This window comes from Lepisma saccharinum, chromosome 13 (genome assembly GCF_977018435.1).
Source record: "Lepisma saccharinum chromosome 13, izLepSacc3.1, whole genome shotgun sequence".
Taxonomy (NCBI): domain Eukaryota; kingdom Metazoa; phylum Arthropoda; class Insecta; order Zygentoma; family Lepismatidae; genus Lepisma; species Lepisma saccharinum.
The window spans coordinates 12,770,683-12,793,485 of NC_139241.1; the positions used below are offsets into that span (position 1 = coordinate 12,770,683).

Below are 22,803 nucleotides of genomic sequence, written 5' to 3' on the forward strand. Positions count from 1 at the left end.
GCGACAGTGGCGTATAGTGGAAATTTCACCTGGTTTACCGCAACAAATAATATGTATTATACAATACAATCCATCTAAATTAATTAGATGTAATAGAAATAAAATACCAATGTAGGCATGCAAACAAAACACAGAAGTTACACAACTTCAAGTTTTCCGTCAGTTTCCATAGTTTTCATAAAATTCCTTTTTTAAAAATTGGACGTAGATTTCCCTGCACGTAGGGAAATTTCCCTTCATGTAGTAACACTGCATCTGCTAAGCGCGACACAGAAAGCAAGAAGGAACAAGTAGCGGTGGAACTCGCCACGCTTGGCTCCCCCGCCTTCTACCCGTATAATCTGGGAGGAAACCCGGTCGTCAGAAGAGGCGATGAAGAACTATCAGTGGCGTACAGAAACCGGTTTTTAAGTTCTTTAAATAATTTTCCGTAAATTCTGGATATGAAGCTTGTTTTAATAGTTTGTATAAAATACATCGTGTTTCAAAATGATGCGAACGATTTCAACTCGTTATATACATATTTTTTTTCATATAGACCGTGTTAAAAATGTAAACATAAACATTGGTGAGGTCTTGCTTGGTCCCCCCGGAACTTCCGGTTTAGGCCAGTCCCCGTTGTTGCCAGTGCAAATTCACCGGCATACGAAGTAAGAAATGAACGCTTGTTTTCATCAGTTGTGAGACGATAGTCAAGAAAGGTATTTGTTAAAGTTCTACTATGAAGGAGTGGACGTCTAGATTCCGTCGGTTGATCATCTGCAGAGCAGATTATTAAAATATGATGTGTGTAGCACACTACGTACATACAAGTATCTCATGTAGACGCACGACGAACGTTTAGATATATTGAATTATTTTGTAAATGGAAAAGTGAGGGAAAGATAATTCTATAAAACTAGTGATATTATTATATTATAAAGTATGATTAAGTGAATCTTTGCCAACAAATCTGCAAAAGTAATGACATAACAAATGCTAGTAAATATTTGTGCTTTCAACGTCGCCTTTCCGCCTGAGGGATTTACGGAAAACCTATGATATGGCATGCACTTTCACTTGCACGAATTTACTTCAAGTAACAAGGGAGTTTTCAGACTGAAGCGACAAGCGATATCGGGATTTCGCACAGAAGTATTAGATCTAAAGCAAACCATTCACCAGTCCTATGCCAGTCACGCTTGTGCAAATAACAGGCCGGGGCAACACAATGCACGGTATTGATAAAACGGCCCAGTCCAAGCAACAAGCGACACCTGCAATTTGTCGTTCGGAAGGTGTTGTTTATTTTTTAATGTTGGTTTCCAAGAGAGACGCATCGCTGCAGTCTGAAAGCTTCCTTTCGAACCAATTCACCACGAGAAAATGCACGTGTCACTTGGACTAGACTGTTGTTTTATCAGTACATACATCGTGTCGCCTCGCTCTGTTGTACTCGTATGCAAGGTGAATTGTTTCCTTTAGAGTAAAGGGGCTGTTGCTTGTCGCTTCGGTGTGTAATCTGCGTGCCACTTAAAATAAAGTGAATCCTCAGTGATCAATGACATTTTTCGAACCTAAGCGACATGACAAGCTGCGCGTGTCGCTCAGATTCCCAATGGCGTGTATTGTGCCGCCTGAGACTTGATTTCCCATGAGCGGTAAATGCTTATTTATAGACTAAATGGGCCTGTATCGCTTGTTACTTCTGTACGAACCACTGATGTCGCGTGTCGCTTCGGTTTGAACCTCACTAAGAGGCGTGCTTTCCACCACAACACAATACGCAGATAAACGATCAACATGCTTGTAACAAAATGCAAGTCTTAAAAATACTTTCCGGGTACCAATCCTTTCTCGTTCTGCTTGTATCAACAGGTTTCGTCTCTATACGTCCTTCGGAAACCTACGAAGTGATACTTGACTCAATAAATTTGTTCCCGATTGAACTGTGCAACCATATGCTACACAGCTGACACGCTATTTCGTTGTAAAAGAATCTCCACAAGGAATATAGGAATCTCCACTTTGCCGTTTCATATTATTGTCCATAGCACCGTAAGCGTAACCGGATGTTCGAGGGGGACCAGACGAGTGCGCATGCTTCGCAGTAGCTCCGCCTTTAACACCGTCTATATTGTCAAAAGTAACTGTCCAAGTTTAAGTGGCAATGGTTATCGCGAAGTTAACTCACAGATGCTCAATGTGAGCACCCTTCGTTAATCTGCGCTCTGCACAAGTCAATACGGTAACTAACTTCATCCAGGCACGTTTCAGCATGTTCTCGTACAATGGTATGTACCGCATCGCTAATGCGATATAGTTCTTTGTTGGATCGTTAAGTAATCGTTGACGTTGCACACTCAAGATCGACCTACTCTCGCAAAATGCTTTGTCTTACATACTGGTAGCTATTTTACAAGTGATCAGCCTGGCACCTGGCGGCAGAATTTAGAACTATACTGGGACCGTTCCAAAGAAAAATTTCAAAACAACTTAGGGATGTGTTTGAATGTATTTCACTGGATATTCGATCGGTGATTATGTTGTATTTTTCATGGAACGTGCTTTTATCGTTCCAATCCTTTTGAAACACCCTGTATAATGAGCAATAACTGGTATATTAAAACTAAATGTACACACGAAGAAGTAGGTTTATGGTGGTAAACGCTTTAACATGGAAAATTCGCCACTGATTAAAACTCGTGTTGTAGAATGAAGCACATCACACTCATAAACACACCACCCTCAGTATAGCTTGACCAAGAAGAGAAAAACCCTTTGCCGCTGTCTTCACATTTTCAACCGTAAGCAAGTGGATGAAGCGTGGACGATGCAAGCAGCTGATTACCATGTAACTCTGCCCCTGCGTTGCCAAAATGTGTGGCATTATTCAACACATCGTCGTTACCTTTATTCAGTGCCAAGTGTATGTATCATTGTGAATGGAATAACAGTATGCAATGAAAGCAGAGACGTAATATTTAGCGTTGTTGAAGTTTTTGCCAACTATAGCAGCGGAGGAGAGTTATAAAAATAGCAACGCGGGGCACTCGGGCTCAAGCGAATGCGAAGCGATAGCAGAAAATAAATGACTGTCCACTTTCATTTGCTAATTTACCAGGGTTCTTCTCATCTTGGATGAGTTGCAGAAATAAGAAACTTAAAACTGACCTGTTAATATCATGTTGATCAGAATTATATTGCAGTGTTTCGCAGTGTGCTTGCCGAAGAGAAACTTTACGAAACCTCGCCTTGAAAGCTTAAAAATGCTCTATGCGCTTGAGTTGAGGAGACACGCACATCAGATTTCGCCGGCAAGCAGCGTGATTCCAGCCGCAACACGGGAACGCGCTCGAGTGGCACATTGCCCAAATTAAGGCACCATATTATCAGGAACTTTATCCGTGGGCATTTATTCACTTGTACTCAATTCGAGGTTCATGAAAAAAAATCCAAGCTTAGGTAACTGAAGAAGTCTAAACTTATTTATATAGTGAGAATTAGGAGGGAAGTCGCCTATCTCGTTAACGCCGTGTGCTGTGATGGACGGTGTGTGTGGTCACAACCGCATTCGCAAAGACTGCAGCTCTACACCAGGCAGTGTCGCCACAATCTGTCGGTACAATTTCTCTTTTTGAGGGGAAAATTTCCCAATTCGCCCCTTTCCCTCCATCTAAAGAAATCATAAGATAATGACAAATAATAATAATAAGTGGTAGTTCCAGTTGTTGTTTTTCTATTATTTTCGTTCACCCATGTTCGTATATATGGCAAAGTTCCCCGTGCACAGTGGCGGGCGGCGATTTGCGGGGGTAGGGTCAGTTGCCACCCCACTTTTTGTCACGTTTGTCCCCCGCACTATGCTAATCCTTTTCTACCAGGGGAAACCTGAACTGTCCTTGGGCCGCCCCCGTGACGGAGTTGTTAGCACATCGCGCTACGATATCAGGGGTCCCGGGTTCGAATCCTGGCCTGGACGTGGATGTTTGAGAGTATCCATTCATCAATTTCATCATATCAATAGTCATCCCCATTATCGCAAATTAGCCAAAAGTGGCACAAAAAGCGAAGTAAAATGAAGCAAAAATAAATCAATGAACCGTTCTTGCCCTCCCTTCCCCCCGTTTTGGAATCAAATCGCCGCCACTGCCCGTGCATACGGCACCGTGCCATCAAGGCACATTTTGGGGATGTGGTGGTAGGGCCCCACCTTATTCTCGATCATCTCTGCTATTGTGGAGGTGATATGATCAGAACCACGCTCCGACCCCCTTTACTCCCAGGTAACCATTCATTTGAGGCTGGGTGAGCCACAGAGCTTTATGCGAAAACAAGGCCTGAACAATTCCGACCTTAGACCATCTACTCCGAGAATCTAACCTGGGCCTCCCGCGTGCCAGCCAGACGCCCTACCGACTAGTATGAAAATTTTAAATAAATTAATCATATACATGCTTATAGCCAGCCAGTCTAGGTTCGAACGCTTGTCAGGCATGAATATCCAGGGTGTATCAAAAAGAATCATCCGATTTAAAAATGCTATATTGAGGAAACCAATGGACATAGAACCTTGCAGTAAGTTGTAGAATACATGCTGGAATATAAAGTTTCGCTTGCAATAAGTTTTACTTTGTTGCAGGTAGGTGCCACTGGTGCAGCTCACTCTTTAGTCCGCGTCAGGATGGCAACCCAGCAACAGGCAGCATTCTGCGCACAACGTCGAATATTGTAAGCAGTAGGTGGTGCAGCACCGTATTTACGACGAAACTCACGCTGCACAACTGTAACAGACCACATTTGTTGAAGTGGAGAGCGCAGAAAGCGTTCGGTTGTCGGGATGCCATCTTGAAGCGGACTAAAGAGTAAGCAGCACCAGGGGCCCGTTCCGAAAGTCGCACGAGTTGAACGCGTTAAACGAGTTATGGTAACTGGCCGTCCCATAAGTGCTCTCGTGCGTTTCGTTATGCTGTCCCAAAAGTCCGCTTTCCGTGCTTCTCGTGCAAGAACGAGATTCACCAAACGCACGGACCAGGAGGCTGGTTTGTTCGGTGAGAATCATCTGCTGCGTATAGACAACGCGCGTGCATGATGGCTTTAAACTGCACTAGTTCGGAAAATGTATTACAATTTTAACAGAGAGCTATATGAAGCAACATGCGTAAGACGAGTGTGCCTCAACTGTTCTTACAATGTGATTAAAATGAGTAACAATGCCCACAGTAGAGTTTATTTCTGCCATAAGGACATGCCTTCCGCTCGACGGCACGAGGACGCTGCGCCTGTGCTTTCGTCTAGAGCGTCCCATAAGTCTGGAAATTAACTCGTTTCACTAGGTTGATGAGCCCAGTTACCTTCGTTAAATTCGTTTCGTTAAGATTTTCGGAACGTACCTACCTGCAACAACGTAAAACGTACTGTAAGTGAAACTTTATATTCCAACATGTATTTTACAACTTACTGCAAGGTTCTATGTCCATTGGTTTCCTAAATATAGAACTTTTAAATCGGATGATTCTTTTTGATACACGGTGTACACTTGTGTTTGTTCCATCATCCATTTTATGAGATCATTATTCATCGTTATCGTCGCTATTAACCCAAGTAGTAGAAAGGCTATGTAAATTAAACCAAATAGAAATACTAATAGACACATAGACTTAATGGAAGAAAAAAGGCAAAGCGGGAAAATGTGAATGCGAGACTGAAACCTATTATAATCTGCACTAATATAGAGCCGATATTTTCAAATTTCCCCTTTGATTTGAATTTCGGTCCGAATTTCTATGGAGAAGAGGAAATTTCTCTTCAAGTGGCAACACTGATTCCAGGCACCTTCTGAACTGGACAGGAAAGCGACTGTCAGCGATCGATTCCCGTGTTTTCGGCTGTCATCGTTTACTTTCGTGTTCCACGGTGCCGAACGCCACTCGCGGCACCGAACAAACTAGAATCTGAGACATTCCATACTGCTAAACCTACTGTAAGAGCATAATTTCTTCCCTCGCCCTGTTGTAAACGCTAGGTAGAGGCATGCAAATTTCGTTTTTGACGAAAACACGAAATATGAAATAACATGCTGTAATGTTCATTTTTCATGTTTCTGAAAGGTGTGAGGCGCATTTTTCTACCCTCTTTTGTCACGAAATAATGCGAAATAAACTTCAAAATGCGAAATATACTCTTAAAAACGAAATTTACCGTTTATATACCTACGCGACACTTTCTGAAGTCTGAAGTATCCTGTGAGTTATGCAATTCACGGAAAATTGATTAATTCTGCTGTAAATATTTGACAAGCAAAAATGGACCCCTTTACACAGGAATAAACGTAATACTCTGGTAACTATATGAAGTTGTAAGTTTATTTTGTGAAATAAGTGCACTTTTCATATCAAATTTTGGATTATATTCACAATTTTAAAACCAGAATGTCATTTTATATAGCACTGTTGATGTGATTATTCACCGCTATAACACCGAAATTTTATTTTATTTACCGCTTTTGAACCCGAAATCTGTTTTTGTACCGAAATTTTGCTTTTTTATTTACCAAAAATATGTGCCTCTAACGCTAGGTCTGTTACAAGTGGACCCTTATGAGCGCTGGGAGAAAACAGCCGTCAAGGAACTTTGGTTCATTACATTCATTGGTGTATACAGGTTGTTGCATAAAAATGGGCTTTTTGAAATGCAACAAAACTACCACTACGTTTTATGTATTATTATTTTGATTTAAATACAAACACACCAACTACGTCCTTACACATTGCCATGTGCGAAATATGCACAGCCAAGTTCGTGCTTTGAAAATTTCGTCATACAGGTGACAACAATTTCGTCGTTGACACTCGGATAATCTGGGACGGAAATCGTTCATGTCACATTCCAACACTTCCCGTAGTTTCAAAGTTTTCCACCCACATTCTGATTACATTGTCCAATGAAATGGCATCATGTTTAAAATATTATCCATATTCTCGTCTCACAGCGGCAACAGTGTCACCATTTTAATAAAAATTATTGACCTCATGTTGACAAAGTCAGATATAAGGGCCTAGAGGGTGATTCAAAAGTCCCTTAACATACCCTATAAAAAGTAAAGGAATTAGACTGGGTACAATTGGTCATGATAGAAACAGGTTAGGCTTAGGGGAACCACGTTGGTGTGTTCCATACAAAAGTCCGCCATATTGGTGGCCGCCATAATGAATTCAACTCAATTTTTTTAAAAGAAAATGTATGATGTGATGTATATATGACACTGTTTTCTCACACCTGGAAAATTATACATTTGTTAAAATTATGCAGACTTTTTCCTGCATTTCTCGTAAAATTCTAGTCTGACTTGATTCTAGTCTGACTGCCATGCAGGAAATCCGGGGTGGGTGATCAATGGTCGGAATTTTTCCGGCTTTTCCTAGCATAAAGCGGCTCTAGTGCCCACCCAGCCTCAAATCAAATGGTATCCGGAAGGGGGATAAAGAAGGCCGCAGCATGGTGCTGATCACATCGCTTCCAAGATGGTCGACATAGAAAATATGTAGGGCCCTCCTAAATGTGCCTCCATGGCAAGGTGCCATGCACAGGATACTTTAACTATATAGTTTTATACATTTTGGAGTGATCACGTAGTTTTTAGATCCTTAGGGGGCTATAATATAATTTTAGACCTCAAGGCAAAGTAAGGTAAAATTCCCTGTGCACTTACACCATGCCATGAGGCATATATAGGGGCCCTACCGACCCCGGCCATTTTGGAGGTGATATGATCAGAACCACGCTCCGGCCGCCTATAACCCCCTCCCCCATGGTTGTTACCAGGTACCCATTTAATTGAGGCTGGGTGAGCCCCAGAGCATCTTTATGTGGGGACAAGGCTGGAAAATTTCCGACCTTAGATCACCCACCCCGGGAATCGAACCCGAGTTAGACATCAAGGGTTGCCACCAATTACGTTTTTGTCATTAAAGATTTATGGTTTATAGGGGTAGTAGCGTAATTTTAGACATCATGGTTTTGGCGATCACCTTTTAGTCTTAGATTGATGACATGTTTTCAGTTTTTAATTTGTTGGAAAGGACCCTTCTCACCGTTAATCCGTCCATGGCTTTGCAAGTTTTGTGCGAACAGATTTCATTTTCAGTTATGGGGTGTGTCAAATATGTGAGCACTCAGCCAGCAAGTTTTCTCTTCACCCAACAAATATAAGGTGCACGCCACTGACTGCTACCCCAAGTGTCGACATCACTGCACATCACTGGTCTTATGTCATGCGGTATTGCAACTTCATTCCATTCAAGACCTTGTGATGAAAAGGAAGGATCGCACATATTTGAAATTGAGGTAGTTTTTCGTTAGAAATGGAAAATTTCGATGGTATTTTCCCCATTGCACACTGTTCCGATTTGGTATGAGCAATTGTCCAAATACTGAATCCGAGATCCTAACATGAATTCGGGACCTGCCATACAAACGTGATCCAGGAACTGACATCCGAACCTTGTTGCGGTATCTCAACCTGGATCTGACATAGATCATGGATTCCGTATCCAACATCCAAGCCTATATCCGGGATCTAACATTTTAACCTCGGTTCCGAACCCGACATTTAAAACCATATCAGAGATTCCAAACAAGGACATATTGAGGGAGGGAGGGGGGGCGGGGTCCGAACCGTCCCGAAACACTTACCAAGTACTAAAATAAAATAATGAAAATGTCCTTGTTTACCATAGGCAATGATTATTATGTTGAAATCATACTGCTTTGAAGGACAGTACAAAGATTTATGCACACTACTACTTCTGATTATATGCATAAAATATTAATCAGAAACTTTACTTCGTCAATTGGATAACATCCTTATTATTCAATAAATATTCAATTCTGTATCTATTTGACATTAATATCCTTGTTTTTATACAGATTTTAGGGATACTCAACTTAGGTAATGAATACGTGCTGTTATATCTATATTCTTACATTTTTTTTACATATTAATGTTATAATAAAAATGCAATATTAAGAAAAATATTTTAATTGATATTTAATATAATTATAATTGAATTATTTTAATTTAAAACATTATTATTTCTTAGACACTTGGTTTGGACCACCCCTCCCCAAATATATTTCTAGATATTTACCTGATCCAAACATCTGCTCCTGGATCTGACATCTGAACCATTATCTGACATCGAAACCTTGAATCCTGAATGTGACACGTGAACTTGGATCCTGGATCCCCAACATCCGAACCTCGAGTCATGAAGATTTTAGGTCTGAATTTCTATTCCTGTACTTTATACTCATTTGGAACCTATATATTTTGTGAAAGTTTCTACCAATAAGACAAAACAATGGAAGCAGTACTCGTAGAAAATTCAATGCTCTTAGCCTGATATTGGAAGACTGTTCTGATAGTTATACCACTCGAGCAAGATGAGAAAACCTCAAGCAAACTCGCAAACTACAAGTGGACATTTTTTTTTTATATACTCCTGCAGCTTCCCTCAGGGCCCTCGTGTTGCCACATTTATAACTCTCCTATCGTTCTTCATTGTTAAAAACTTCAACAACTTTAAATATTATTTCTCTACTTTCTTTATGTACGGTTCTTCTCTTCAGAATGACTTGGTGATGAATAAAGGTGATGATCATGTGTCGAAGAATGCTGCACACTTTAGCAATGCAGGGGGAGGATTACAGGCAAACAGCTGATTGCATCAGCCACACTCCCTCTGCTTGCTTCCGGTTGAAAATGCAACACTGCTAGAAGGTTTTTCTGTTCTTGGTCAAGGGCAGGCAAAAAATTAGTATTCTTCATTTTCGGGTAGAAAGTAGGCAGACTAAGGTGCCATTCTATTGTTTTCTGCTGTTCGCTAGAAAAATGGCAAAAGTGCAAGAAGTGTGATTTAATATTTAAAGGCTAAGCAGCTGTTGGAATGAGACCTAGCAAACTGCCAGGTTAACCACCAGCAGTAGTTCTACCCTGAAGATGAGAGTGATGTTAGCTCTCGAAAGCTTGGAATCTTTTCCACAACTTACCTGGTCCATAGCCCGAGAGAATCTTTTCATCATTTACCAGTTTAAGTTTAAGTTGTAGGGCGGAGTGTGTGAGGATGCTTTTTATTTGTGTTTACTTTCCTCTACTTTCCTCATTTTACTTCTTCACACAATGAAATTTACATCATTACACCATGAAAGAAAGCATCTTCTTTTCTAACAACCGAGTATGCTATTTTCATTGGTTTTTCTTCTGCAATTTTAGGATGGAAGGGGTGATCTTCTTGTAAGCAAGGGTACCCCGAGAATTTTTCTCAGGGGAGCAGAATAACATTTCACACCATACCCTTCAATTAGAGAAACATATATTTTACAGGGTGGCGATAGACCTGGAAAACCAGGAAAAGTCAGGGAATTTGAGGTGTCAAAAAAAATCAGGGAAATGTCAGGGAATTTTGTCTTGATTGAATATTTTTTTTAAAATTTATTATTATTAAATATCGTTATGGAACTCTGCACGGGAACAGTACAGGAAATGTTTTTGCTAAGTTTCGGCCTCAACTTTTAGGCCCCTTTTATGCACAACACAACCATGGCGCCAGAAACCAGTGATGGCAGGAGGGGAGAGAGAGAGAAATTTCCGGAGGGGCAGAAAAATGTGTTAAGCCTCTAAATATTATGTGGAAAATGCATTGAATTATATTTTTTTCTTGCCCGTATGGGAGTAGTAAGGGGGACAGAACTCTCAACAGATGGAGGGGATGGGAGCAGGTGATCGGACATCGTAGTTAGGCATTTTGTTGGACAAACTGAAGGAACATGGAAACAAATAGGCTCCATTGATACATACGATTTTTGTTGAATATCGCCACCCGACACTACAACATGCGGCAGAAATTGCATGCATGGCACTCGTATCAAATTGATTTTTTTTGGATGTCTTCAGACTGCAACATCGCATGCATAAACAAGAAGAGCTTTAGACTGCAAATATGCTGCTGGAATTTTGTTACTCTTCTGGCTCACTTCACCTTATTTAATGTAGTAGTGCTTACGAAGGTTTTCTTTCATCATCCTTACGTATTACTGGTTTCGCACACGTTAACATGCGTTTACAATGACATTGCACTATTCTTAGATATCAAGAAGAATCATACAAAACGGGATATATATTGAATACTATCACGAAAAAGTGAAACATAAATCTGCAGTAGTGAACGTTATAAAAATTGGCAAGTGCATGCATGCTCCCAACCTCAAATTTACTGCAACACTAGTATTGCAATGAAATTAACTCCACTCTCTGTCCTGTCTGTTTAAACTCGTGAGAGATGGTCATTAATCTCTCACTGAGTGAAGTTAATGTCCAATATTATGAAATAAAATACTATTAAATACGTAAATATTTTAATATCATACTCGTATTTACTCGAATCAATCAATCATAAAATCAAATCACTTTCTTCAAGAATTGACTTTTCTCTGCCAGCCCTGCTAAATTTTCACTTTCCATCTACTGATTTATACAAGGGGTGGCCAGAAAGTAATTTCCAATTAGTAGGGACATTGATTTTTCGCAAACGCGAAAACAGTGAAAAATGGTAATTGCTGCGACATTGTGTTTATGAATGTGCAGTGATGTCTGGACACATTTTCCGTCCATGCGAAATATCGAAATAATCCGAATTTGGCATAAAATGCAAATTGTTGGCGTTTTTAGCGATTCTTTTTAAAAAAATGTCCTAAAACAACAAAAAATTCCATGAAATCCAACATTCTTGTCTTTTCTAGGCTATGTTTGTGTACATAAAATGTGCAAGTTTTCCAACATTTTATTCAAGAGTAAACTATAATGCTTGTTATACCGTACATGTAATAATTCCGACAGCCACATTAAATCGTGTATTTCCCACGATTTTTTCAACTTCTATCAAAACCATTTCCATCACAGAGAAAAGTGGCTGGGTTCTAACAGGAGATCGAGTGCATATCTACCATCACACGGTAGCCACATCTTCAGTATTTGTCGCGCGAGATGTGTTTTGAATTACCAAGCTAAGTGCGCACCATCGGGATTTGTCGAGCGAGAAATAATGGAGCTCAGTCGTTAGGGCATCTGACTACCATGCGAGAGACCAGAGGTCGATCCCCTGCGGGGGAGAACCGGGATCTTTTCCACATATTCAAACTACTCCGGTGCCCACCCAGCATCATATCAAGCGGGTACCTGGATGAAACTTTGAGGGATAAAGATAGCCAGGAGTGTGGCGCTGATTTCATCACACCCACCTTCAGCTGTGATCCACACCCCTATACACCTTCATGGCAAAGTGCAGGGGAGCACTTTATTTTTACTTCCTCAAAAATCTGTTCTAACATATCAAACTGTCACGAAAATACATAGACCATGTGACCTACAATTTAAAATAATAGTTTAAAACCACAATGGAGTATTAAGTTTCGGTATATTTTGCAGATAAATGTTCTAAAACAAAAACGCGAATTTTGGGAAACATAACAGTAACAAGTCAAGAAAAGATAATTCCAATTTTTGGTGCCATAATATATCGGTATTTGTCACGTGAGATTGATTGATTTAAATTTTTTGGGTGCGTCGCCACTTATGGTCATTATGCACCCTTCCGTATATACAGGGAAAATTCCATTATCTAAAACCCTTACCTTAAAATTAAAAAGGGGGCATGGAAAATAACTTTCAAAATATCAAACTCTCACGAAGAGGCGTAGGCCATGTGACTTACAATTTGAAACAGTAGTTTAAAAACACCATGAAGGCATAATTTGAGTTATTTGCCAGAAAATGCATGAAAATGAAAATGTGAATTTTGGAAAAAATTACACCAAATAGTAAAAAATACAAATAATACACCAATTTGTAAAAAAACAACAACAAAAAATCAAGGTCGCTACCGATTAGGCATAAATAAAACAAGAATATCAGTTGTAATTTATTGCATTAGTAACAGTGAGTCCTAACCTAATTTTCGACATAACCACCATAGTTGTTCTGGCATTTGTCGTAGCAGGGCACTAAATTTTGTATGCCCATGGCATATGTGTCTGAGAACAAAGACTGGAAATATCTCTACCGCACTATAGCTGTCAAATCCTTGTCCTGCCAGAAGCCTCTTCAGTTAAACAAAGAGATGAAAGCCTGTACATGCAAGGCCAGGGCTGTACAGGAGTGGCCCAAGATCTCTCACCTGTAGTGATGCAAAAGGCCCGTGTGTACTCAGCTGTATATGGGGTTGTGCACATTCGATTGGCCTTCCATGAATTGTCTGCACCATCGTCTGACCATACTATCAGTCACGACATCCGGTCTGCACACCTCACATGATTGCTGGTGGCTCTGTGCCAAATTCTGAGTGTTCTAAAATCTGATTACTACACGTAGGCTACATTACAGTTGGTCGGAGACTGTATGAGATCTGCAATCTTTAACCTAGAATTGTCCTAAAACGGCTGCATTTCAACTGCACAAGATTACAGCTACATGCCACAGCTTCCTGCCTGCATGTGTGTGTGTGTGTCGCTCTCCGATCACTAGTTCTGCGTATAGGCACCATTGGAGCTTTATTCTGGACGCCCCTCGTATATGAACTTTCAGAAGCTGTTATTAACAGTGTGTTCCTGCTTTAATGTGTGGTTAGCTAAATCAGGTACTTATACAATGCAATTCTATAAATTCCTTGCATTACATTTCTAATACCTACATACCCTTTTCGTCAGCAATAATGGTATAACTGCATGTTGTGAGTTTCACAGTACTTCACTTGGATATACTGATACTGAAGCAGAAATCCCATTGATAATGTAAGGAAATATGACACTTTCTTTTGTACAATTCAATTGTTTCGCTTATGCAAGAGTTAAGTTGTGTGCTTTACAAAGAAGAGAGAAGTAGTTTTATGCATAAAAAAATGGTTCTTCCAATCAGAGGGTTCCAAACCTCAGTGGAAATATCAACATATAATACCGAGAATGTATAAGGAGACTGATAAATTACAAATTGTATTTCTTAATCGTAACTTTAAAAATAATAAAGTATTTTATTTTGAACTTAACTCGTATGATAAAATTCCGTAATCCTTCCCTAGCTTGTGAATTGTAATAATTTTCGAAATTCACTATTTTGCTGTTTGAATTCAAATCATAGAGAATAGAGAAATTAAGTTAATTTCATAGAAGATAATATTGGTACTTTAACAAATCCATACCTGGATCTGTATGAGTTTATTATTTCCATTTGCAAAAACATCGATTTAGTTTAGTTTGTAATTGTCAAGGAAAAATATAAATTTTGTCCTGGAAAACCTGGAAAAGTCAGGGAATTTCATTTCTGCTTGTTTGTAGCCACCCTGCATGTTACTGTGTTGCTTGTTAATGTGTTCATCATAACAACTGTTCAAAATTGTGTTATGTTCATAAACGATGATGCATCCAAACAGTGGCAGCGATTGGGTTCTAAATCTGGGGGTGCAAGGTGCCAAACCTGAAGGGGGGGGGGGGCAAGGACAGTTTCATTTCCCTTTATACATAAGGTTTAGCATAGTGTAGGCTCAAATGTAGCAAAACGAGGGGAGCTGCTCCACTTCCCATCCCTTAATCACCATCACTGCATGCAAGTATTCACATACACACACACACATGTATTTATCTTGTTTGGTTGATTTGGTTTATTTTACTTCTCTTTTCTGCCACATTGTATGATCACAAAAATGAGAATGAGTGATGTGATGAAATTGATGAAGGAACATAGATATAATGTCCATGCCCAGGCTGGGATTTGAACCTGGGACCTCTGGCATCATAGGCATTTCTTGTTAAAATAAAACGTTATTAGTCCTCACCTATAGTAAGATTCCATTAAGGAGTACCGTTGTTATCTGCCCCCCCCCAAACAGGGCTTGTAACATATATTGTACCCCCCCCCCCCCCGGTAGTCTGATTGTTGCATACATCAAAGTATGGGTCTCCTCAGGGAATGCAACCCTGAAAACTGATCACATAGCAACAGCATTAACTATTACGCATCCAGGAAGAGTAGAATCAAACTGTTGGACAAATATTTTAGAACAGAATATGTTAACAGAAAGGTTCAATGAAATTGTTTTTGATTCAGTCAACTATACCCTGTCTCAATTATCTCTGGAGCAAGGCCACTCATAGCACGCAATTCAGTTGCCTCTCATGTGTTCATTGATTTAGCAGTCTCACGTCACTACTTGCACAGAGACTTGTTTTCTTTCTCTTACTCCAGAGATAGCTAGGACAGGGTATAAAGCAATACAAATTGAATGTTACGATACATTACTACCAGGGTAATAGTGTATTTCATTTTCAAGATATATATTTTTAAACAGAACCTGAAAAAAAAAACAATAAAACCCAGTTTTTTTTGGGGGGGGGTTATCGAAAAGAAAAAAAACATGGGAAAAATGCCAACCCTGCTTAGTACATCCCAGTAACTGCTTCTTGCAGCCCCAGGAGGCTCTTGTGCCTGGATGAAGGGTTATTATAATCCTCTGTAGAGTTGTGTTCTACTGTGTTTGTCCTTGTGTGTGCTGAGGCCCCCTTTACAGCCTGAGCTTTGAATAGGTAAGGGGGGTTTTATCCTCGGAAACAGTATATCAATCCAAGTGTTGAACATTGTAGTTTTAATACCAACACAAAGTAGTAGCAGCAATATGACACCTAACATTATCATTCTGGTAATATCAGGGGTCCATTCTGTAAAAATGCCACAATGTTGGGAGCAGCTCATTGTCTATAATTTTACAGTACAACTGCGAGTCCCATGGCCAATAGCCCCACGGTGTAAAACATGAGACACCCTCACGCTATGCTGCCACCACCACCTTGTGGGCACTAATGCACTGTGGCATAAGGTATTCTCTGAGTATCTGCCACACCCATACTTGCTTATCGGACTGATTGATTGATTGATTGATTTAGTTTATTTTACTTCGCGTTTTGTGCCTCTTGGCTAATTTGCAAAGATGGGGATGAGTGATGAAATGATGGAATTGATGAATGGACATTCACAAACAACCAAGCCCGACCGGGATTCGAACCCGGGACCCTTGGCATCGCAGCACGATGTGCTAACCACTTGGCCACAGGGTCGGGCGCTTATCGGACTGAATAAGTGTGAATCTTGACTTGTCACTCCACAGAACAAATTTCCATTGCTCCAGAGGTCCAGTTGTAATGGTTTAAACACCATTTGAGCCTCCGAGCTTTAGTGATCTTCATGATGTGAGGCTTATGTGCAGCTACATATAAATCTATGAAGCATGTTAATGTGGAGCTACGTTTCAATTATGAAACAATCCATGGAATTTTTTGCAGTTTTTTTTCGTGGTGTATGAGTGCCATATAATTGTGCCAAAATCTGTGCAGTTACATTGTCAAAATTATAAAATGCTTTAATTTAATTGACTTTTATTATCTGCATTTCATTAATTTATATACTACACAACATTAATGTGCAATTATAGTCAACAATTGAATACATATAATGTTCTCCCCATTTATTAATAGATTTTTAAAAAAATGGTGTTATTTATGAAAATATATTAGGTGCATCCAGAAAGTAAGTTTCCCTGGGGTCATGCACAAAAAGGAAACATTATTTCATTCAATGATTTATTGCCACAGGTACAGCACTTGTCCAGTTACTTGTCAACATAATTCCCGCCGGAATTCAGGCACTTGTCATAGCGTGGGACCAACTTCTGTATACCTGTGTCGTAGAAGTGTGCCGCCTGGGTGCTGAACCACTGTGTGACAGCTGTCTGAACCTCTTTGTCGCTGTGAAAATGTTGACCGGACAGGAACTTTTTCAGGTGCAAGAACAGGTGGTAATCACTGGGAGCGATATCCGGGCTGTAGGATGGATGATCGAACACCTCCCAATCGAACCTGTCCAGAAGGGCTGCAGTGCACTTAGCCATATGCGGCTTCACATTGTCGTGCAGCAAGATCACCCCGGCACTGAGCTTACCGCGTCGCTTATTCTGAATGGTTCACGCAATGTCCCCAGTGTTTCACATTAATGGTTTGCATTCACAGTCTCACCTCTGGGCAAAAACTCGATGAGCAGAATGCCTTGTCTGTCCCAGAACACCGTGCACATCACTTTTCGTGCCGACACAGTCTGTTTGAACTTCGTCCTGCATGGAGATCCATTGTGACGCCAATGCATGGACTGCTGCTTGCTTTCTGGGGGTGCTGTATGCAACCCACGTTTCATCCCCTGTGATGATCCGGTTGAGAAAATGATCATCATCATGGTAACGCTGCAGAAATGTCAGTGCCGTGCCCATGCGTTTTCCTTTGTGTTGTTCGGGCATCAGTTTGTTTCGGCACCCACCAGACGCACAATTTCCAGAACAAGAGGCATTTGGTAAGAATGTCGTGCAACACCGACCAAGAAATCTGCGGGAATTGGCTGCTGAGTTCCGTGATCGTGATGCAACGATCCTCCAATATGCGCTGCTGCACCTACTCCACAAGCTCGTCCATAACGGCCGATGGCCGCCCACTGCGCGCGCCGTCATGCACATTTTGCCAGCCTTCAGTAAATGTCCTGCACCAACTACGCACCACCTGCTTGCTCATGATGTCTGGTCCATACACCTGGCACAGCTGACGATGAATTTTGATCGGCTGTATGTTTTGTGCATTCAAGAACTTGACCACCGAACGAACCTCGTACACGGCAGGAGATGGAATAATAGCCACCATGTTTCATTGCTGCCGCATAGCTACTAAGGACTTTTGGGAGGCGTCTTCTAGGACACTCACTAGCCAGGGCATGTGCCTCTCACGGATGCACAAAACCGGTTTCAATACGCATTTACTGCCACCTGTGGGCGAGTGGGAAACGTACTTTCTGGATGTGCCTAATATTATACACCCCTGCCAGGACTAAAGTAAGAAACTATGCGGAACATTTTTAATGCATATTTCACAGGTATCATTTTAATGCCACTATAGGTTCTGAATAAAGCACACAATTAGTGCTATTGATGGATATTACTTGCAAATTTGTACCCGAAAGATACAGGGTGAGTATGGAACTTTGTAACTGGGCACTATTACTGAAATTGACAATAAGATAGAAAAAAGTGATGCCTTTAAACATTTTTGAGAAAAAAACCATCAAATATTACTTAACCCTTGTTTAAGTTTTGCTCATTTTGATTTTGAAATCATTATGTTAAAGTAACTAAGGGTTTTTCATTAGTTATTGTACGCTATGTGCATATAAATAAAGCATTAGGTAGTGAGATTCAGAGTAACCAGCTTGGTGACCAAAAGGTTGACTTTGATTGATTTTGACATCGAAATTCCCAGGTTTAGAGTTCTGGCTGGTCCGTGGTTATTCTTTGTCATTCTTTTTAAGTGTTCTTTCATCAGTTTTATCTAATCATATCACGATTAACCAAAAGTGGCAGAATTGCAACATAATGTTACAAAAAGTGCAAATACCAATACAAAATTAAATTTATAGTAGTGACTAACTAACAGTTTCGTCCTAAGGCAGTAGTAATAGTAGTTATCCCTATATTTCCGCCATTGTCACTTATCCAAGGTGGTAAAAATATAGGAAATAAAAAGTTCTGATTTTTTTTTTAAAAAAAACACCACCATTTGGAGAAGATGACTTTTATCTTTATACTCAGCCCCAAAGGTTTCTATGTAAAAAAGGTGCAATTCAGTCTTACTTATTGAACTTTTTGTCATTCATATGCATATAAATTACAAGCTCTAATGTAAAGCTTTACAATTTGTCTTTCAGATGGCAGCACTTTGTAAAAAGAGATTCTCAAGGAATTGAGAAAAAGAAGGCTACTGAATGAATATTGTTGGAAGATTAAAAGAACGTATTCTACCTATTGTTCTACCCTTTTTTATTTGGAGGCAAGGAAGTTCAGAACACTCGGTAAGTGATGGCATGCAGATAGTATAACATTGAAAGTTGTTTTTGGACTTTTTGTGTCGCAGTTTCGTTTACGTTAGAACATATTTTTGGTTTTACATTTCTAATGTACACTTTAAAACTGCTTAAGAAAACCCCAAGGATTCTTTACTGTTTTTTATTACAAACTTCTAAAAGAAACTATCGGTTAATAAAATTTTTATTTGCCCCGGAAAGCTGGAGGGCTTTGTTTTACATAGTTAAAACTAATACAAAAATTACCTCCAGTTGCCTTAGATTAATCTTAGGTTAGTAACATAGATTAATAAACAGAAAATAAACACTTTAACTTCAATTAAAAGAATATGGTCGACCTACTTACGAAATTTACTCAGCTCTGCGCTTTCACTTTGACTGTAATCAACACTTCCGATATAAAAGTACACATCTCGAGAGCTCTCGACACTAGGAACACTATTGGCAGATGCTCCTTGATGTCTTCTTTCCCTCGAAGATCTTCAACGTCTATCCCTCGAAGTAATTCACCACCGCATTCATAGTTCAAAGGTCGAACTTGATATCAACGTTGTCACCTCGATTAGGAATTCTCAGTTCACAACTACACACTTGCAGTGTTCTTTTCACTTCTCGCGCTATAAAAGTTGCCACGAGAAAACAGTTCTGTATTTAAATAAAATTCCGCGCGCTCTTTTCCCAATCACGCGAACATTCAAATATCCGGAACACAGGTCACTGTTAACTGTCCACTAGGCAAACGACATCTACAAAAAACAGTCCACGAATATCTAACTGCAACTTGCTACCGATAGCACTATCAAATTCGCAAATTCTCCATACCCAGTGATCTCGATGCCAACTGCTGCATGTAAACTTCTGCAGCCAACGCTCGAAGCAACGCGGCCTTTTACTCAAAGGCTCTACAAACACTGCTGGAAAAACTTCATCGCGTTTTTCTTTGTCCCTTTACACAATGCATAGTAAGGACAGTTCTTTTACATGAGGGGTGTTAATCTCTCTATCCTCCTTCTTCTCGGAAGAAATAATCAGTCCTCAAAATAATCTGTTATAATAGTATCTTTGATTCCAGAAATAGTTATGGTGTTACTTCCCTTTATTTCATGTGAAGGAAATCTTTTTTCATGTCTGCATATTTTGAAAGTGAAAATCAGCAATAATTTTTGTGCTTTATGACAATGGTTTTCAAACTTTATTATTTTATAGCTTCGGTAGTGAAACAGGACATACTTAAAAAATATTTTACTGTGTCGGATTTTTTTCACAGCACTGTAAGTAAAAAATACTTAAGGTACATACATGTTGGTGTGAAAAGACCTATTTCATGCACTTTATAGAATGCTGATTCTAAAGAGATGAAAATGTTTCACATTTTGGAATATTTTGTATAGTTTAAATCTTGGTGTTTTGAAATAAACGACCAAAAAATTAATTGCTTTTCAATTTTTTTAAAACAATGTTCAAAATAACAAAAAAGAAAACTGTCCATCTAATATAATTTCTCTGCAAAACCTGTATTTTTACATTTCTTCCACATTATGTAAATTTAATGTCTGTCATTTCAAAAATTACTTTCTTGAACCCTCAACATAAGCTGTACCCTGTCATAGCTATCTGTGAAGCAGGTGAATGAGAACAAGATGGCTCCACCAATGAACAGAGGAACGGGATTGCATAATGGAGGGGGCGACTGGAGTTACCTGGTACCTGGCTTTGTCCACTCGATTTCGCTCCTCCTCTTCTGCTGCTATGCACAGCCCTGCTCTACAGTTAGCTGGGACAGGGTATACAGCATTCCAGAATGTAACACACATTTTGGGAAACACTGATGTACAGGATTTCTTTTTCTTCCTAGCCATATATTTTTGTGATCTTTTCTCTAGTATTGTTTTAAGTTAACATTTTTCTGCATATTTAAAAATTTGCCAAATGTAATACAAATAATGTGGCTAAAATGCTAAATTATGAAAATGAAGAACGAATATACTGATATGATATAAAGTAGTGATAAAATAATAACAAAGTGGCAGAATTTTTGGACTGGATTAAATACTAGAACAATCAGATTAATAAAAGTATTGTCAAAAACTGATGAACCGAAACACTCATATGCCTATATCTGCTGCTATGGATAGAGTACTGTAAGAAAAAATTGTCACCTTTGAATCAGATAAGTGTTCTATCTATTCCTTTTCTTATCTTTATATCTAATATTCAACATTTCAGAAAGACAAAATTTATAATGAAAAGATGATATTTCATGTCATGTGCCATCAGCATATTAAAAAAACAGATAATGTTTTGTGGTATTCCTAGAGGTATGCATATTTCATTTTTGACGGAAACACGAAATGTGAAATAACACTGTAATGTTAATTTTCAATGTTTTTGAAAGGTGTAAGGGGAATTTTTCAACCATGTTTTGTTTTGTCATGAAATGAGGCGAAATGAACTGCTAAATGCAAAATAAACTGTTCAACATGAAATTTAGAGTTTAGATGCCACCATGACACTTTCTGAAGTCTGAATTATTCTGTGGGTAATGCAAACCACGGAAATTGGTTAACTCTGCTCTAAATATTTGGGACGTAAAAATGGACTCGTTTACATAGGAATAAACGCAATACTCGGACAACTACATAATGTACTATTAGAAAGGAAATATTAATTTTATGTAATAGGTGTAGTTTTTAAAAACAAATTTAGGGTTTATTTATTTATTTATTAATGCCTTGTTTTAAATGGCGGAGTTAAGGCCGTACAAAGCATTTTCTTCCACTCAACCATACATTTAAAATTATACATTATTATATTATACACAAAGTACCCTAAGTCATTTCACATAGGTCCACACACACACATTATACTCATACACACAAGTCTTAAAGCCCTGAATATAACACAAAAAATACAAAATATATAATACACAAAAAACTAAATATGGAATGAAAGAATGCAAAATTTAAAATTGTATTTAAGTAACTGCAAGGTATTTTAAGAATTCGTTCACTTGCACATGCATTTTTTTTAGTCTGCTTGACAGGGGAAGATCTAACGACTACTCTGAAGAGAGTGGCGAACACGTCTGCTAAAGGAACCGACGGAGCTTACTGCTCTAGTGTTTTCTGGCAGCTGATTCCATAGTCTTACAGCCGATACGGAGAAAGAGTTGGAGAAGAAGTTTGATCTGTGGACGGGGATAGAGAGAACTGAGGAGCTGCGTGATCTGGTGTCGCGATCGTGAAATTCGTGAAGAAATTGGAAGCGAGAGAGGAGATAGGAAGGTGACTTGAGGTTGAGAACTTTGTAAAGTAAAATCAGAGTGTGCAGCGTTCGTCTTTCTTGCATACGTAGCCACCCCAATTTGAGATAATAAGGTGATAGGTGGTCCCAATATTTTAAATTAAAAATGTACCGTACGCAGGCATTTTGAACACTCTGCAGACGTCTAGCTGACTCACCTGTTAAGCCGGAATACGCTACGTCACAATAATCTAAATGGCATAAAACTAGGGACTGACATAGTTTGGCGTTGATAGAGGTGGGGAGGAACTTGCCCATGCGTCTTATAGAATACAGAGATGCGAAAGCTTTTCTACACGCCGAACTTGTGTGATGTGACCATGATAAATTTCCGTCTAATACAATTCCCAGATCTTTAACAGTTTGGTTAAATGGAATGTGAGTCGAATCTACAAGAATGGAAGGCAGAATGTTAAGATCTACGTAACGTTTCAGTTTATCGGAAGCAATCAAAATCGCTTGTGTTTTATTAGGGTTAATATACATGCCATTGTCTAGCGACCAGTTAACAATCCTCTCTATATCTT

General features: G+C 39.4%; 1 protein-coding gene across 3 annotated transcripts in view; it reads left to right on the forward strand.

Annotated features, from left to right (window-relative positions):
* Window positions 1-22,803, forward strand: part of LOC145997178 (mitochondrial protein C2orf69 homolog) — a 179,997-nt gene that overhangs the window by 89,083 nt on the left and 68,111 nt on the right. For all 3 annotated transcript variants that reach the window (XM_083133870.1, XM_083133873.1, XM_083133872.1), the window contains exon 2: window positions 18,818-18,961. In XM_083133870.1, coding sequence (XP_082989996.1) covers window positions 18,875-18,961 — 87 coding nt within the window. In that variant the 5' untranslated portion in view covers window positions 18,818-18,874. The remainder of the gene's footprint in view (window positions 1-18,817; window positions 18,962-22,803) is intronic.